The 19,405-nt window shown below is 40.3% G+C and overlaps 1 protein-coding gene and 1 non-coding gene across 5 annotated transcripts; one reads left to right on the plus strand and one right to left on the minus strand.

Moving 5' to 3' along the window:
• The first annotated feature begins 1,830 nt into the window (after positions 1–1,830).
• prdm10 (PR domain containing 10) lies at positions 1,831–18,269 on the plus strand. 4 transcript variants are annotated; one of them, XM_044120194.1, is made up of 24 exons: positions 1,831–1,999; positions 3,882–4,011; positions 5,230–5,391; positions 5,472–5,531; positions 5,618–5,722; positions 6,614–6,782; positions 6,865–7,106; positions 8,182–8,382; positions 9,587–9,659; positions 9,735–9,852; positions 9,952–10,072; positions 11,000–11,263; positions 11,370–11,381; positions 12,584–12,928; positions 14,104–14,259; positions 14,335–14,514; positions 14,588–14,698; positions 15,572–15,772; positions 15,878–16,015; positions 16,302–16,472; positions 16,755–16,892; positions 16,963–17,137; positions 17,223–17,320; positions 17,496–18,269. In XM_044120194.1, the coding sequence occupies exons 2-24, from the start codon at positions 3,940–3,942 to the stop codon at positions 17,688–17,690; spliced, it is 3,507 nt and encodes a 1,168-aa protein (XP_043976129.1). In that variant the 5' UTR covers positions 1,831–1,999; positions 3,882–3,939; the 3' UTR covers positions 17,691–18,269. The 4 variants fall into 4 exon arrangements, with proteins under 4 accessions (XP_043976129.1, XP_043976133.1, XP_043976131.1 ...); XM_044120196.1 differs by lacking the exon at positions 1,831–1,999 and adding an exon at positions 2,197–2,273; XM_044120197.1 differs by lacking the exon at positions 1,831–1,999 and adding an exon at positions 2,336–2,469.
• Positions 18,270–18,505: 236 nt separating this feature from the next.
• Positions 18,506–18,669, minus strand: LOC122833332. Its single transcript, XR_006370957.1, has one exon. It is a non-coding gene; the product is annotated as a U1 spliceosomal RNA (small nuclear RNA).
• Positions 18,670–19,405: the final 736 nt, after the last annotated feature.

Here is a 19,405-nt window from a genome sequence, read left to right on the forward strand (position 1 = left end):
ATAAAAGGCCTTAAAAGCATTAAGTTACTTTTTAAAGGAGAATTATTGCTCAAATTTAATACTACAAATTATTGTTTCCTTGTAAGTTACACATAAAGTTATAAAGAGTTGCACATCACTCTTTCTTCTAAAATCAACTGCTACTAAACAGTGTGTAGAAGTGTACTTGCTATTTACGTTTCATTAACATAGTGTTGCTAAAGTCATCATTTACATTTGTTATTACAATTAAAATGTTGCACCTTACCGCCCACAAGAGTCTAAATAAAGCACAAAAAACGAAGTTTTCTATATTTTAGTTAAGCTGAATAATTAAAAACAAATTCCATATCCGTTTCTCATTTAATTTCACATTTGGCAAGGCAAACATGTTGACATTATGAAACCTTGGTGACGCAAAAATATCCTGTAGTCTATCCTGTATTTCTCTGACATTGAGTTTATTTTAACTGCCTTATTTCCTCTCCTCATGCTGTATAAACTTATCCCTTCATTCAGCCTCGTTTTTATTCATTGCAATGTTTTTATTTTTTTTCACAGTCATAGGCAAGAAAAAATTATTTATATGGCTTCATTCAGATAAAAGGGAAACCAAAGTGCTTCACAGGATGTCAAAAGAAACACAAATCATAAAAAGCATTTACTAAAAGATAAAATGTAAAAATACATACATATATATATATATATATAACAGATTCTTGGATCAAAAATGCATTCAGTCCTAATTTTAAGGAATCAAATATTTCTGCACATTTCAGGTTTCAGAGATTTTGTCACTAAATGAGAGCAATTCATTATTGCAGCATGAATTTCACACAAATTCCCTTTGGCTGCTCCACCAGGAAGCCTGATGACGACCCTCTAATGAACCGGATTTTCTTTCTGAAGGTTCATTTGTTCACTTCTGCAGCTTATTTAAAGCAGGCATATGGTGAATTGCTCAGGGCCCAGTTGGTGAGTTTCTGGCTGCTTTGGGAAAATTCAGCTCCCAGTTAATGATGTGATTGTGCCTCAGGGAAATCCCTGGAGTTATTTGAAATAAAGTCTAGAACAAAAAGTAAAGGGAAACGTACCTAGTAGAGTAAAAACAGCTTTATAAACCATCACAGCATTGTTTTCATGGGTCTAATTATAATTTTCTTTATTCTTGATTAACCATTACCCCATTTATATTTTTATTTTATTTATTAATTTTGTATCTGTGAGTGTTTGGCTCCCTTTAGTGGTTACTTTGAGAAACTAGGTCATGAACTTTCTTACTACCTTATCCAGATAATTTAAAATACTATTCAACCTTAGCTAATTAAAAATGATTACTAAATGTAAATATTTGCATTGTTTTTACCGATAAAACTATACTTGTAAACTATAGTTAAAGTAATTTTTTTTAACCTGATTAAATTTTTTTCGTTTTTATGTTTTTTTTTTTTTTTTTTAACTATTGACCAAATTTGGAAAATGGAGGAAAATCCAGTTGTTTCTAAATATGATCTGTAGGCGTAAAAAAAAAACTGATTAACATTCAGACCATTTTTGTACGATTAATGTGAAAGGGGTCTTTTACAAATGTCGCATGAAAATAAAATAAAATAAAATAAAATAAAATAAAATAAAATATAAAGGGGCACGTTACATAAACTAAAATCAGATGGATTTTTTGCTTCGGAAAGAGTAAAAATCTTTTTCACAGTAACTTTAAATGTGATTGGACAACGTCAGAATTAAAATTTTTCGATTGGCCATGCATATGGGGCGGCTGCAATTTGAAAATTGTGTCACACTGTTATAAGAGAGGTAGACAGTAGCTTTAGTGCGAAAGCAAAAACACTTGCAGTAATGAAAATATCGGCATGACTGGTCAAATATTGATTTAAAACCGGTCTATAGTGCCTTTGCGCCAAAGTTTACAGCCACCAATCAGATACCGCGCTCTGGCGTGTTACTAGGTAGATTATGTTAATATATGCAATGCAGCCATCTCTGCAGCTACCATTCTGAGGTAAGAACAACTTGTGCGTTTTCGACAAAATGTACAAATTCATGGGATTAAACGGCGATCAGGTCTGTAGCTCGACTGTACAGAGGTGTTTATAGTATCGCGAATTAAAATCTCGGTTTGTTTTTGCGGATATCCTCCGACGGATAATATATTTATTTTGCGTAGGTCTCTTTGGATGTAGCTGTTGTTGTTAGTCCCACCCAAAATGGAGCCCGTTTCTTCCTTGTTTCACGGCAGACTCGAAGGGCTGGGCTCAACTGGAAATGGGGGACGGGTGGGTTTAGCCAAATATTTCAGTCCTTAACGGTTTAAAAAAACCGGTTTGCCTCAAAGCGGATGATGAGTGGAGTTTTCCGCGGTGTGATAAGTGGAGTTAGGCGGACTGCCCGGCCTCCGTGCGGGCTACACGGCCGTATTGGTGGCGTTGCGGCGCTGTAACTGCCCGTGTTTCCACAGCGCTGCTTTCTGTGGTATGGTCCGTTTGGGACCGGCAACCTGCGGGGTTAAAATGGGGGGGAATGAACATTTTATTGATTATACCAAGTAGGGTTATGAATGAGAGGAGAGAATTGGTGTTTTCCGTTTGGATTTGCGGCTGTGCTTTTAGATTCCTTCACCCGGAGCGGCCTGCGGATCACCGGCCTTTTTCTGTGGAACGTTCCCCCGCAGAGAGGCTCATGTGGCGGCTCTGTTCACGCAGCGACACGCCGCTTTATTTGGGCGATCCCGGCCTGCCATTGGATCAAAACTGTGGCTGAATGTCACTAATTATCAATAGCATCACATTACATATGTTTTTAATAATTGCACTCATTGATATTTTGGCCTACGTCCGCGCTAAAACAGAATAAATATGATTACATTCCAGAGCTTTCTATGAGAGAAAGTATTTCTCCCCTCACTAATTTGCTCTGGCATACTTAAATTTTTCAAACTTTGACTCCCCTCCAGAACCATCACATTTTCACTTTGAATACGTTTTATATTATTGTGCAGAATCATAACCCCAATGAAAACTTGTCAGGATTTTCATGTAAACACACATTTCATACGTGTTTTTATTTTATTTTATTTTATTTTTTTAGTTATTTTGGCCTACTTCATGATGTCTGGCAGGTTCTTAGTGGTTCTTTGGTTGAAAGCTCACACAGCAACTTGCTTTGTTTTTAGTTACTCAACTCTCCAAATTTGTGGTTAATTACATTTAATTCAGAATTTTATAATTACGTTTCCACATAGGGCCATGCTAGATGTATTTCTGTTTGTTCCAGTCAGAAATAATATCATGTGAAAATATGTTTTTATTTGTAGTCAGGTTATCAATATCTGATACTAAATTTTGCTTGATGATTAGTAGTAGTAGTAGTCTTACAAGAAACCTGTTGAAATAAAATGTTCATCCAGGTGTTAAATGCATCTAGGGTTGAAGCAATTAGTCGTGATAAAATGATTATTGAAGTCATTAATTTAGTAATGGATTAATTGTTAACTGGAGTATGCAGAAATTAAAAGGCCATTTGAACTGTACCCTCAAAGCAGTAATTACTGTACAAAAAAAAATAATACATTTTGCATTTAAAATGGAAAAAAATCTTTTTTGTCTATAAATTTGTTCTACCAGAACTCTCCAAGTGGCATTTTTAGCTTCACCCCGTTCAAATTCTGTGAAAGACAATGAAAAAAATCTTCTATTAGGCACCTTTTTCTACCCAATTATTAATTGATTAATCCAAAAAAATAATCAACAGATTAGCGCTACACTGTATGGATGTTAAAACAGAAAGAGCTGAGCTTTTCACATGCTGATGTTTAGAAATATTTATAGCTGATGCTTTAGAGTAATAGGTGTGTGTTTAATTTTAAAATTTTTTTTGTACTTTAGGCATCCCACGCTGTCAGAACAGCGTTGCGGCTGCTAAAGGGCCTGGCGCTTCGTAGCCATGGAAACCAAACAGGAACCGTCGGCCGTGTGGAGCCAGACCGTCAACGACGACTCAAACAATTCAACACAGGTATGAAGTAAACCTGTTCCTGAGCTGCTGGTTCAGTCACTTTCATTCACACTGACAGAAAATAAAAACATTAATTTACTGCTTCAATATTGTCACGTTACATCAACAAACGGCATTTTTTGTGGGTTTTTGTTGAACCAACAGAAAGTTTTGCATGATTATAGAGTGGAAAGAAAATAGTTGTGACTTTGGTGATTGCTGTTGTGTGAACAAAGAACTGAAAAGTGTGGTGTGCCGCTGTGTTCAGCCACTCTGAATTTGTAAAACCACCTTTTGGTGCGATTATAGATGGAGGTGGTTTGACTAGGCCATTCTTCCATGTGAAAATACTTTGATTTGTAGCTAAGGCTGTCGGTGTTCGGGGGAATCTGAGCAACACAGACAGAATAGTTTTGTCTGGTCCTCTGACTACAAACCGACCTACAATGACGTATTCGAATCATGGAAGAACGGAGTACAGTTTCGCCAGAAAGTTTCAGGACTTTCAAGAAAAAAAACAAGAACATTTCTGAGTGTTTTTTCTCAAATGATTCTGTGATTAATCTTATAATTTGAGATTTTTCTAGCAAACTAAACTTTTCAAACTCAGACATTCAATTAATCTAAAAATTAAGTGTTTTATAGCACATTTTCAACTTTTCAGTTCAGAAATGTCCTTGTTTTTTTCTAAAAAATTTCTAAAGATTTTAGTTTTTTTCTAGAATTTTTTTTTTACTTTTCAGCTCAGAAAATGTCTGAGATTATTGGCAGAAATTAACTCTTTTTTTCATCATGCAGATGGACTTATTTAAAAATCTTTGAGCAGGGAGGTTTTCAGTAACGAGTTCTAGTTATTAGAAGTATTTTCTTTTATTAGCCGTTTTTATTTTGGCATTCATTTTGATTTACAGTTTACTCAAAAACAGATCGACTCATTAAACTGGCTGAATACTGAAAGGTTTTTGAACAAAGTTCTTGTATTTGTTGTTGACAATCAGCTAATAGCTAAATTAGAAAACAACGACCCAGAAAGCGCGGAAACAATCCGCCTTTATTTTATCAAAACAGACGTCTGAGATTTTCTTCTAGATTGTCAGTAAATTTCAGTAAATTTAGTTTAATGCTCAGTAGATAAAAGCAGTAAATTATTTTGTGATTTTTACTTTGCTTGCATGCAGTGAAGTTTCAGGGAACAGAGAGATAATTTTCTCATCTAAAAGTTGGAGCTTTGTGCTGCAGGTGCATTTTGAAGGCAGCGCCGTGACCCAGATTGTGTACAGTGGCGATCAGTCGGACCGGGCGGAGCAGCAGGTGGTCTACACAGCGGAGGGGAACTCCTTCACCTCTGTGGAGTCTGCAGAGCACACGCTGGTCTACATTCATCCTGCAGACGGCAGCCAAGTAAACATGGAGCTCTTTTATTCACTAAAGACTAAAATAAGCCCAGAACTGTCTCTGAGATACTTTCGCCCTTTCCTCAGACGGTGTTTTCTGATCAGCCTCAAGTGGCTTACATCCAGCAGGATGGCACGACTCAGCAGGTACGGCCGCCTCTCTGTTCCACATTTTTCCGACTCGCTGAGAGTTGATTCTTTTCACAAACATGTTTTTTTCCCCTCACCTGCAGGTGACTGTCCTCCTGCCTGGTGGACAGAATGTGAACGCTGCCAATCTGCACGTCCTCAGTAACGTAGCAGAGGCTCCACAGGCCATCCTGGAGCCAGTTTCCCAGGTGAGCAGGAATTCAGGACGGCAGCTAATGAACATCTCAGCTATTCTGTCAATTATTCTGACGATTAATCAATTACTCTGGGAATTAATCTGGTGATTAATGGATTATTCTGGCGATTAATCAATCACTCTGGTGATTAATTGATTAATCTGGTGATTAATGGATTATTCTGGCGATTAATCAATCGCTCTGGGCATTAATTAGAAAAAAAATTGCCACGTTCTCCAGATTTTTCACTTAACCACTCAAGCCTTTTTATACATTATTTGAAATACATAAAGGTGCAAATAAATGAGTAATCTAATTACTTTTAAGTAAGGAAATAAACATTTTATTGCCTCAAATGCAATAAAACTATCTCCACAGTGAATGGTTGACCATTTGTAGCAAGGGATGCATCAGCAGCTAAAAAAATATTCCTAACATCAACATAAGAAAAACTTTCTGCTTGATTTAACGTGATGTATTGAGTATTTATTGGATTGCCAATTAACAACTGAAAAGCTAAAGGTGCTAATAGATTTTTTATTTTTTATTTTTTACAAAGTTTTTTTTTATTCCATAAAGTTTTTTTATTCCTCAAATGCAACATTTATATATTTTCTTAGTTATAGCCATAATTTCAATAATTGATTAGTCCGATTAATTGTGTCAGCCCTACATACTTTTATCTGTGAAAATGTTGATCTCAGCAAATAAAGTTAAAATGCTTTCTGACAGAGTTTAATGTAATAAACCTGCAGGAGTTTAGGTTGTTTCTGTCAGATTATCATGCATGTCGTACATCTTATCCTGTGTCCAGACGTCTTCGTCAGATATTCCAAATATTTGTTTTAATATCTCATTAAAACAAATATGTAATTGCAGCTAACTGTTGACTGTCTCTTGTAGGAGCATCTGCCCAACTCCCTGACTGACATGGCCGACATCGCTGAGCCCCCCAGCAGCCCGCTTGGAGCCACCGACTCCACGGACGACTCAGACGAAGTCGACGACGAAGACTCGGAGATGGACGACTGGGAGCTGCGACACCCTCCGCTGTTCGACCCTCACGCCCTCTGTGAGCGGAGCTCTGCACCGCCGCCACATCTGGAACAAAAACATCTAGTTTGATTCATTTCCTTTGTTTGCATCCGCCTCAGGGTGCGAGGAGTGCAACAGCTCCAACCCCTCAGACTGTCCGCTGCACGGCCCCCTGCATCCCATCCCCAACCGGCCCGTGTTATCCAAAGCCAGGGCCAGCCTGCCTCAGATTCTGTACATCGACCGCTTCCTGGGAGGAGTCTTCTCCAAGAGGCGCATCCCCAAGCGAACCCAGTTTGGCCCTGTGGAGGCGCCACTGGCTTCCCAGAGTGAGCTGCAAGAACACAGTTTTAAATTAAAAGTAAGTCAGGTGGGGCGTGCTGTGGTGGCATAGGGGATAGCACGACCCACATTTGGAGGCCTTCAGTCCTCGACGCGGAGGTCGCGGGTTCAATTCCCGGACTCTTCCCCCCTCTCTTAAACCCTTTCCTGTCAGCCTACTGTCATATAAGGGACACTAGAGCCCACAAAAAGACCCCCTGGCGGGGCAAAAAAGTAAGTCAGGTGAGGCTGCACAGCGTTCAGTTCATTTATGAATGCAAACGACCGACTGCTGCTGGGAGTTCAAGCTAATTCCCCCTGAGAGCAGACCACAGGATGGTAAAAGAAGTCTCCAAAACTCCTGAAATACAGGAGAGTCCTGGTACTGTTGCAGGCCACAACTAACAATTATGTTAGAAATAGATTATTCTGACGATTAATCTATTTTATTGAGGATTAATCAAATATTCTGACGATTAATTGATTACTCTGATGATTAATCAGAAACAAAATGGCCACATTCTGCAGATTTTTCATTTAACCACTTAAGCTTTTTTAATTTAATAATAGAAATAAGTAAAAAAGATGCAAATAAACACATCCTTTCAATAATTTTTAATAAGCAAATAAGCATTTTATTGCCTTGAATTCGATAATACAGCACTTCTTTAGTGAATGTTTATGTTTTGTAGCGAAGGATGCATCTTCAACTAAAAAATACTTTTAACATCAACATGTGGAAAGTTGAGCTCTTTCTGCTTGAGTTACAGTGTTGGGCTGATCTGTTGATTATTTTTTTATTAATAAGTGGGAAGAAACAGTGTTTAACAGGAGATTTCTTTTTATTTCACAGAATTTGAACCAGTTAAAGCTAAAAATGCTACTTGATGAGTTTTGGATAAAACATATTTACAAACAGAAGTTTCTTTTTTATGCAAAACATTTATATTTTTGTACAGTTTTGGTTTAATTGCTGCTCTTTATGAGCCGTTCTTTCGTCACATGGCTTTTTTTCGCGTCTGAATACCCCAGTTAATGATTAATTGATTACTAACGATCAGTAATCGATTAATCGTTTCTCATCATGTGTGTTTGATGGCTTGTTTCTCCGTCAGGTGTGCATGATGGATGGAGAGAAGGAAGAGGAGAAGCCAAGCGACGTCTGGTTGGATCTCTCCGACGAGGAGAGCTGCAACTGGATGATGTTTGTGAGGCCGGCGCAGAACCACCTGGAGCAGAACCTGGTGGCCTACCAGTACGGCTCCGACATCTTTTACTGCACCATCAAACACATCCAGCCCAAGCAGGAGCTGAAGGTCGGTGAGCGCCGGATACAAAAACAGAAAAAAAATCACAAAGTCTCACTAATTTTGATGTAGTTTTTTGTGCAAATATCTTGACGCACTTGAAATAAGACAAAATTAATTTACAAGTAAATTTTCAGCAAGATGCAAGAGCTTTTTTTTTAGTCAATAATTCTTGAGTATCGATTTAAAAAACTTACTCATTCCTAACGGTGGAAATTTTGTTTATCATTTATCATGAAAAATGTCTTATTATGGCAAGAATTTTAATTTATTATTCTGATAAATTTTAGTTCCTGATGGTCAATAAAAAACCAAACTGAGCAGAAATGTTAGGTTTGCTTTTTCCTCAGCTATTTGCTCCTTGAGTGAATTAATAAATATCTGTAAATGAGTAAATGGGAATGTTTTGTGTTGCAAAAACACAAAATATTATTACTGACTAGTTTCTGGTAAATATTTCAGTACACTTCAGTTAGATAAAACTAACTTATAGGCAACTTTTCTTCAACAATAGAAACTTATTTTAAGTCAATAATTCCTTTGTATCAATTTAAAAAGCAATATTTTCACTGGCAGTTTATTTGATTTATACTATGGAAAATATGTTTTAAGTGAAATAATCTCTCAATATGACTAGTACTTTTTAATAAATATTAATTAATCATTGACTTAAAAAAGCTCATATTTCTTGCTGTAATTCTATTTGTAAGTTAGTTTTGTCTTATTTCTAGTACAATAAAATATTTGCATATTTGCACAAGAAACGTGACACAGAAATGCTTGGTAATATTTGGTGTTTTTGCAGCGTTTGTGTTTGTGGTGCTACAGATGCTGCACCATGCAGTCACAGAGAAACCTTTACTTAAAAAAGGAGTAATAAATATTTTTTCTTTTTCATCATAATCTTTATCGTTATCACTATAGTACCACAAAATATCAGAATAAAATTCTACATTGGCCAACCGTACTTGATTTGATTTACAGCAGGACCTTTTTCTCCTGGTATGAATGAAAAAAAAAATACATAAATGTATTTAAAAAGTTGCTTTTAAGTTAGTTTTGCTTTGTTTCAAGTGTATTAAGATATTTTCACAGGAAACTAGACAAAAATACCTGGTAATATTTTGTGTCTTTGCAAAATGAATGATGCAATGAGCCAAAACAACAGACAAAGTTATTTAGGGCTGTGATTTTTAAATCTCTTTTTCCGCAGGTTTGGTACGCCGCCTCGTACGCAGACTTTGTGAACCAGAAGATCCACGATGTTACGGACGAGGAGCGTAAAGGTGAGTCTTTCTTCCGTCTGGTTTCGGACGCAGCGGCTGCGGCTTCCTGACCTCCGCCTCGCCTCGTTCTCCCAGCGCTCCAGGAGCAGGAGTGGAACTGGCCGTGCTACGAGTGCAACCGGCGCTTCGTGAGCTCCGAGCAGCTGCAGCAGCACCTCAACATGCACGACGACAAGCTCAGCTCCGCTTCCAGGTGGAAACGTTTACTTCTCATCGCCATGGCTCCTGTTTTATTTATTTGATCTTTTTTATTTAGTGACGTCTGCTCATGTCTGCGAGTGTCCGGTTGCAGATCCAGGGGCCGCGGCAGAGGAAGAGGCAGGAAGCGGTTTGGGACGGGGAGACGACCGGGACGGCCGCCAAAGTTTATCCGCGTGGATCCAGCTGCAGACACCAACGGAGACAAGACTGCAGTAAGGGAACCGTTCCATCTTTATAGTGAGAAAAAAACAGAAAGAAACAAGAAAAGTGAAGCATAAAAAAAACAAACTGACAGATGGAGAATCTGCTGAGGGAGGTAAAGATTAGGGTGATGGCCAAGAGGCCTTCTAATCTGTCATGAAGCTGCTCAGCAACATTAGGAAGCCATTAAAGATAAAGATGTTTCCATTGGGTCATGAGAAATATAGAAATACGTTTTGGTGCAATTTTTACAGTTAAAACATGTAAATAAAAACAAATAAATCATGTTTTATTTTTGTTTTATTGCATAAAAGTGCAACTTTTCTCTCCAGTCATCTCAGAAAGTGAAAGAGATTAATTTCACCTACAGTAAAATATTTTGAGCGATTATTTTTTTTGCATTTTTAATGATTATGGCTTACAGGAAAAGACCAGCTAAAAATGAGGTTTTAAGCACAAAAGTATGCAAAGTCAGCAAATTTAAGAATATTTGAAACAATAAAATATAAAACAAAAAAGTTGAATAAAATATAAAAAATAGAAATCCTGCAAAGTTACAAATAATTATGTACAAAACATAAAATAGTGACAAAATTCAGCATATTAAAAATAATTAATTATAAAAAACTAACAATATTTAAAAGACTAAAAAATAATAATATAAAAATAATTTACAAATTATAAATATTAAAACAAAATAATTTTTGATACTAGAAATAATATAAAAAATGCTAAAAATTAAAATGACTAAAAACAGTAAATAAATAAATCAGAATTATTATTATTATTATTATACTAAGACTGACATAAATTGTGGTGATGGTAACAACTTTGACCAACAATAATAAATATATTATAGATATCAGATATTAGAGATGAAAGGTGGATTTATTTGCACGTAAACCAGCCGACGAACTCTGTGACGATGTTTTCATCAGGAGCTGCTGGATCTGACGGAGAAGCCGCTGGAGGACGACGGCGCTCAGAACGGGCTGAAGGAGGTCGACACGGAGCCGGAGGGGGAGGCCGGGACGGAGGACGAGGGTCCGCCGGACCCCCCCACAGAGGAGCCGCTGCTGCAGGCCGACGCCCCGCCGCCACGCCCCGACCCGGACGTTCCTGTGAAGGACGACTCGGCGCAGGGCGGGAAGCCAGAACCACACCTGACCTCCCAGGACCTTCACCGCGCCAAGAAGATCCGGGTGAGACTCTGAGACTCTGTTCCTGATGAAGAGTCTCACTTTCTGGTGCCGCTTTACGCTTGACAATGCTTTGTCTCTTCTTCCTCAATGTGTGCCTCCCTCTCAGGCGGACGAGCAGGTAGGTGAAACCCGGAAGACGACGAGAAACAAACATTGACTTTGTGTAGGACAACTGGGACGGCTGACGTCTTTAGCTTTTCGTGTTGTTTTTAAGCAGAAACAGAAAGACTCGCTGCAGGTTGCCGGAGTGAATTTGGCCACACGTTCTTCAGATCAGACAAAATTGATGTCAGACGTTTCTGCAGCAAAAACCTTCTGAAGGTGTTGAAGAAAGTTTCCAGAGGTCATGAAAGGTCAACCTGCTACCGCGTCGTGTAGAAATTTTGAGATTAATCTGGAAAAACAAGGGAATTTCTGAACTCTAAAAGTTGAAAATTTGAAATAAAAATGTTTTTAATTTTTTATTAATGTCAGAAATTGTCTAGAAATAAATTCTCTGTTTTTTTTTCTGAGATTAATCTAATTAATTTGCTTATCAATCCAATTTTTTTTTACTTTTCTAGAAAAGTTCTGAGATTAATCTCACATTTTCTGAGTTGTTTGTTCTGCTTTTGTTTTGAGGATAGTAAGGATTTACAAAGGTGAAAGGTCAACCAACCCAAATTGAACAAATTTGATTTCAGTGCATTGTGTGATGGAGTATCAGGGCTATACTGAGAAAATAACTATGAGAACAAAGTCATTACAAGGATAGAGTTGAAATAATCTGAGAATAAAGTCAGAATATTAACAGAACAGAGTCATAAAATTACGAGAATAAAACAACATTAATACATATTCTTGTATTTTAATTTTTGTATTTTCTTACTGTTGCCCTAATCCTCTGTCCTACGTTTGTAATAGTTTGATAGTTTGTGCTGGCAAAATGTTTTTTGTTTGTTTATAATTTTGAAGACATGAATACAGATTTTTATTTAAAATGATTGTGGCACAAATAAAACATTTTGCTGCACCAATTTTGTTAGATTTGGGTAATACGGTGGTGGTGCAGTAACATTTCCAAAACAAAAGCAGCACAAATTAAAGTTTTATCAGCACAAACGCAGCACCGAGTTCATTTGATTTGAAGGAAATGGCCGGAGCTGGTTGACCTTTCATGACCTCTGAAAATTGTTACTAAATCTTTAAAGTGACACCAGCAGAAACACCAAAATGTTGCTGTTGCCAATGCGGTTTGGTTTGAAGAATGTCCGGCGGTCGACTTCCCTCAGGTCTGCAGGTTTTGCTGCGGCTAACCTCCTGCTGCTCTCTGCGTCCCAGAACGCCGCGCTGCAGCACCTCTTCATCAGGAAGAGCTTCCGGCCGTTCAAGTGCACGCTGTGCGGCAAGGCCTTCCGGGACAAAGACAAGCTGGAGCTCCACCTGCGGGTCCACGGCCGCGACGCCTACGCCTTCTCCTGCCACTGCTGCGGGAAAAGCTTCGTGAGCGACGCGGCGCTGGAGGACCACCTGCTGGCGCACGCAGAGAGCCGCTCCTACTCCTGCCTCCTGTGTCCGGAGACGTTCGAGAGGCTGGAGCTGCTGAAGGACCACGTGGACGTCCACGCCGTGGACGGCTGCTTCAGCTGTCCGTCCTGCAGCAAGAGCTTCACGGACTTCATCCAGGTTGGTCTGGAGCCTGCAGCTCTTAGAAACCCACAGAGGAAATGTTGTGATTATGGCTTGTGATTATCTAAGATTTTTGCTTAATTTGTTTTATGTTAAAACATTTTATGCGTTAGATATTTAGAAAATTGATTTTTGTGGATTGAAGCGAGTTTTATTTTGTAGCAGCGATGTTTTAAAGGGGTTCTTTGAATGGAAGAAGTTGCTGACCCCTGGGCCAGAGTGATGCTAACGGATGTAGGGCTAAAATCATTAATAGTGATGAATGAACTAATTTAATGATCGATTAATCACTAGCTGGTATGTAGAGATGCAAAAAAAGAAAGAACAACACACTCAAACTGTACAAAAATATATAGAGCTGCAACAAACCAGTAACTTAGTAATCGATTAATCGGTTAGTCTGACGATTAATCACATAAAAAATAGAACATTCTGCGGATTTTTCATTCAACCACTTAAGCATTTTTATAAAACATTAGAAATACCTGAATCTAAATGTGTTTCTTAAAGCAAATAACCTTTTTTTCAGACTGTATACTCCAGTTAGCGATTAATCAAATGCTGGATTTGATTAATCAAATGATAAATTGATCATAAGTCAAACAGAAAAGCCGAGCTTTTCACATTTTGATGTATTATTTTTTACCTGCATCATCGTGAACCTTATATTTATACTTCTATCGTGAACCAGAGCAGGAAAAGGTTTCACGGGTCAGGAGTTGAAGTTAAAACCCATCTCTTCTCTCTAAGAAGGTTTTTCAGGTTGTTTGTTTAAAACTCTAGTTTCACCTTGCAACTTTAGACTCCCACATAAAGAGAGTTATGTAGGATGTTCTTTTAATATTCAAATAGCTGAACATCAGTAATAAATTAATAACAGATGAAAACACAATTCAAACTGATAAAATCAAGAGCAGTGATGGTTCAATTCTACAAATGTCAACCATACGTTAAAGGGAAGCTGCTTCTGTGTATTAGGGTTGAATTATTTATATATTTTTTTTTTGCATTGCTGTATGAAATTAGCTTAAGTGGTCAAATTAAAAGTCTACAGAATGGACCAATTATCTTTATCTAATCAAATCAAATCGATTAATCGTCTACTAAAATAATGGTAGAGTTCCTTAGACTTTCTCATTCTCCTGAGTTTTGGACCTTGTGCTTTTCCGTAGATGAAGAAACATGTCCGCTGCTTCCACTCAGAGAAGATCTTCCAGTGTCCAGACTGCGATAAGGCCTTCTGCCGACCCGACAAGCTGCGGCTCCACATGCTGCGCCACTCCGACCGCAAGGACTTCCTGTGCTCAACCTGCGGCAAGCAGTTCAAGGTGCGCCGCCGAGGGCTAGCAGCTAGCTTTGTTACCTGAGACCAAATCGTTAATCACTAATGTTTCTCCCACCAGAGGAAGGATAAGCTGCGGGAACACATGCAGCGCATGCACAATCCGGACAGAGAGGCCAAGAAGTCCGACCGGACCCACCGCTCCAAAGCCCACAAAACCAAGGTCCCCTCCACCGACCTGGAAAGCTTCGTGTTCAAGTGCAGGCTGTGCATGATGGGATTCCGACGCAGAGGGATGCTGGTGAGCGGCGTCTCCCGGAGACGAAGCGGACTGGGAGTCGGCGCCTCGCTCAGCTCTGGTTTCCTGTCTGCAGGTCAATCATCTGTCCAAACGGCATCCGGAGATGAGGATCGACGACGTGCCGGAGCTGACGTTACCGATCATCAAACCCAACAGGGATTACTTCTGCCAATACTGCGACAAGGTTTGTGTTTTTATAACGAACACAACACAGAGCCAGTGTAGTTATGATGCAAACTGAAGTGTGAAGAAAAAAAACCTGGTGTGGATAAAGGGTAAAAAATTAGAAAGTAATAAATTTACTAAACAGAAGAAATAACCGTTGGCAGATGCTGGAAGCTGCCTCTGTTTTGGGGAACGCTGATGTCAGTGTTGGTTGTATTGCCTGTTTGCAAATAATTACTTAATTTGAAATGATGATGTTATTAGTTATTAAACCTAGTAAGACTTGCACTATTTTGACTTAATTTACCTGATGGAAAGTGGCTTGTCCAGTGGCTTTGGTGGCAGCCGCCACTAATTAAATATGAATTTGTTTGTTTTGAGCAAATCAATTAAAAACAAGAATATATTTGCAAACCATGCATGCATTTAAAAATGTACAGGAAATATCCAGTGTTTTGTAAAAGCAGTGGTAGCTGCCAGCTGAACTGCCGCTTTCCATCAAGTAGATGCAGTCAAAATATTACAAGTCTTGCATAGTTTAATACAGAGCTTTTCAATCCCAGTCCTCTGGCCTCCCTGCTCTGCATGTTTTAGATGTGCCTCTACACCAGAACAGCTGATTCAAATGATTGCATGACATCTTCTGCAGCCACCAAGTTACTGCAGGAGCCTGTTAATCACTCAAATATTCAATCCAGGTGTGAGGCAGAAGAAAACACCTAAAACATGCAGGGCAGGGGGCCTGAGGACTGGAACTGAGAAACACTAGTTTAATACCAACTAACAGGTTTTCTGAAAACCGGATTGACATTCCCCAAAGCAGCTGCCACTAACTAAGCTTCCTGCCTCTCCTTTCATCCTGCCGTTTATTGACTGTTTTTTTCCTCTGCAGGTGTATAAGAGCGCCAGCAAAAGGAAAGCTCACATCCTGAAGAACCACCCGGGGGCGGAGTTACCCCCCAGCATCCGGAAGCTGCGCCCGGCTGCTCCCGGAGAGCCGGACCCGATGCTCAGCACCCACACCCAGCTGACCGGAACCATAGCAACCGCGCCGGTCTGCTGCCCGCACTGTGCCAAACAATACAGCAGCAAGGTGAGCGGGCTTCATCAGCTTCATCAGCTTCGTCAGCTTCGTCAGCCAGGTCGTCTCCTCGCTCAGAAGCAAGGATTTCAAACAAAAACAACTTTTTATTTTCAGACTAAGATGGTGCAGCACATCAGGAAGAAGCATCCCGAGTTCGCCCAGCTGGCCAACACCATCCACTCTCCTCTGACCACGGCGGTGGTCGCTCCGGCAGTCATCACCGCTGATGGTGCAACGGCAGAGGCTGTGGTGGTGAGAACGAACAGTCAGAAAGATTCACTGAACGCAGAGAAGAAACATTTACCATCATCTAGAGGAGATATGGATGGTTGGATGGATGGTTGGATGGATGGATGGATGGTTGGTTGGATGGATGTTTTGATGGTTGGTTGGTTGGATAAGTGAACAGATTCATTCATTCACTGATGAACTAATTGACTGGATCTTTCAGACTGAATGACAGAAAATCAAAAGGTTTTTCTTCACTCTGATTTCTTTCCTGGATTCTTTGGTCAAATATTTTGTTTCTTTGCTCCAGACCACCGACCTGTTGACCCAGGCCATGACGGAGCTTTCCCAGACGCTGACCGCAGACTACCGGACCTCCCAGGGAGACTACCAGCGGATCCAGTACATCCCAGTGTCCCAGGCGGGCGGCGGCCTGGCGCAGCCGCAGCACATCCAGCTGCAGGTCGTCCAGGTTGCGCCGGTGAGATAACAACCAACCAGGCCTTCAATCAAAACGAAAATAAATTTTTTATTATACCAGATACTGGCGCTCTTATACACCTGGAAAAGACTAGTTTTTTGGTCGAAGGAGTTAAAAATAGGCAGAACAGAGCAAACTAGAATCTCATTATCGAAGAATAATTGTTTGCTAAAAAATGTAACGAACATGTCTGAGGAAGCATAACCTTTAAATCTCCAAAACCCAAATGTTTGATAGATTTGATGGGATTGATGATGGAGTTGGGCTTCTTTGCGCCTGCAGGCCGCCTCGCCTCACTCCCAGGCCCAGACAGTCGATGTGAGCCAGCTGCACGACCCCCACGGCTACAGCCAGCACTCCATCCAGGTGCAACACATCCAGGTGTCGGAGTCCTCCGGCGCCGCTCAAGCCGCCACGCAGGTAAATAACTAGAACTCATTCTGCAGCATGATGATACGTCTACGTCGGTTTATGTTTCGCGTGCCTCCAGGGAAACAGTCAGCCTCTAAGCCCCGCCTCCCAGCAGCCCAATCAGGAGCTGAGCCCCGCCCAGCTGACCCCTGTCACTCTGGCTCAAGGTCACGCCCTGCAGACCGGCACCTCCCAGCAGCAGGGGGCGGTGCAGCATGCCTACATCCCCGGAAACTGGAACTACAGAGGCTACTGTGAGTGACTCTAAATCCACAGCTCTTCTTCTCCTCCTTCTGTTTGGATCCATGGGAATAAAAAGTCAACCCCAAACTGTTCCAGCGTCTGAGATCCAGATGATGGCGCTACCTCACGCGCAGTACGTGATCGCGGAGCCCGGCACGCCCGCGTCTGGAGTCAACAGCAGCCAGGTGAAGACGGTGAGTCCCCAATCACACCGACTCTACCAGAATACACACATCCTAAGACAAACTAGCTAAGCTATCGTTTCCTTGACAACAGCATGTCTCTTTCCACATGGTGGCATCTTCATTTGTAATTTCTAATAATAAAACTTAATTTATGGAGCAGGAAGTTTTTTTATTTGTCTCTCAGGCGCACTTTGTCATCTCTGAGGGTCAGACTGACCTGGAGACGAAGCAGGCGGCTCCTCAGAGCGCGACCCAGACCCAGACCCAGACCGACCACCTGGATCCGCCGCCTGCGACCCAGCAGCCCGCCACGCAGTACATCATCACCACGACGACCAACGGCGGCGCCACCGGCGAAGTCCACATCACCAAGCCGTGACCTCTGGGCGTTTCTGCTGCTCTCACTGAAGAATCGCAGCGTGGATCTGTGGACATTTAAAGGAAACGAATCGCTCCCAGCACAGTTTTATGTGTCTGAATGTTAATGAGCTGCTGCCAGAACTTTTTCAGGAAATTAAAATAAAGTTTCCATCTAGGACTGAAAACACCAACGACGACAGGGGAAAACACACTACTTCTAACATCATGCACTGGAAAATAAAACTGAGTTGTACTTTTTGGGGTTTTTTTAAATAAAAATAAATGAAGTGAACCTCTGTTCTAATCCAGGTTTATGTTACAAAAATATTAGGGTTTTATTTGTGAATGACGTGAAAACCCGGTTAGAGATGTTACAATCATGCAGGGACGTGTCGTCTGTTGGACGTTACCGCACAGTGTTGTTGATTTTTGTGAATTTTCTCCCATCAGTTTCCTCTTCTGAATCGTTATGGGATATTTTAGTATGGGAATCTGTTGTCTTCGTCATCAGTTTTTTACAGTAAAATATTGGAAAATGAAACCCGGCTCATGTGTTCTTCAGAATTGTTCCGTTTTAACCTTTTAGTCTGTGGCTGATTTAGTTTAAAGGTAAGGAAAATGTGAATTTAATCTCTAGATGTTGATTATAGGGGTTTAATTATGTATTTTCCAGACACATAAGGCATTTTTATATAACCAAAGTGTGAAAATTCTGTTTATATATATCATATGACTTAAAATAAATAAGATCCTAAATATTAGCATATAAATTGCTCCTCTGCTTAACGCATTCCAAAAAGTAAAGACTATATTTATTTTCCATTAACAGTGAATCAGGGGAGAGCGCGAACGCAGTCCCCCACTACCAGAAATTATGCAGTCGAGATTCCCACATTTGGGGAATTCGCAGGGGTCAGCACAACCGGAGTGCAATGGCTGAGCCTCACCCTGGGTGAACCACCTTCATGATCATGGTATCTCCCCTGCCAGGTAAGTATGAGTTGTTCTTCTCTCGCGCCGGGATGTCTTTCACAGACATGCCCACATGACTCACGGTGCCAACACGTTGTTGGCTTAAAGAGAAAAAATGTTCCGGGATCCTTTTTAGCTTTTTACCTTGCAACACTAGCTAAGGCACACTGGGATGGGTTATAGAAACGATGGAAAATGTTACATTTAATGTACAACATACCGTTTGATTACCCATAATGCAACGCTGTAATAGTTTAGCTAAAGCTAACAAACGGTTGACACATTTCTACTCTTTTCAGCTTCCGCTAAAGCTCCAAAACCAAGCAGACGTATCACAATTTAAACAAACGTCGGCATGATAGTATTTATTAAATATAACATACAACACTTAATTACTTTTTCTTTTATTTAAAATTCCATTCGCCCTATGTCTTCGTGTGATGACGTCAGAAACAGTTCTGCTGCCACCTGCTGTTCGTTAGTGAAAACTCCATTCATCAGTGGGGAAGCAGAAGACAAACTACAAACTGATTCCAGTTTTCAGACCTCCTTCACACAACTGTAGTGTGTAATTTTTTGTGTAATTTGTAACAGTTTGGGGTTGACTTTTTATTCCTTAAGTATCCAAACAGAAGGAGGAGAAGAAGAGCTGTGGATTTAGAGTCACTCACAGTAGCCTCTGTAGTTCCAGTTTCCGGGGATGTAGGCATGCTGCACCGCCCCCTGCTGCTGGGAGGTGCCGGTCTGCAGGGCGTGACTTAA

This window comes from Gambusia affinis, linkage group LG06 (genome assembly GCF_019740435.1).
Source record: "Gambusia affinis linkage group LG06, SWU_Gaff_1.0, whole genome shotgun sequence".
Taxonomy (NCBI): Eukaryota; Metazoa; Chordata; class Actinopteri; order Cyprinodontiformes; family Poeciliidae; genus Gambusia; species Gambusia affinis.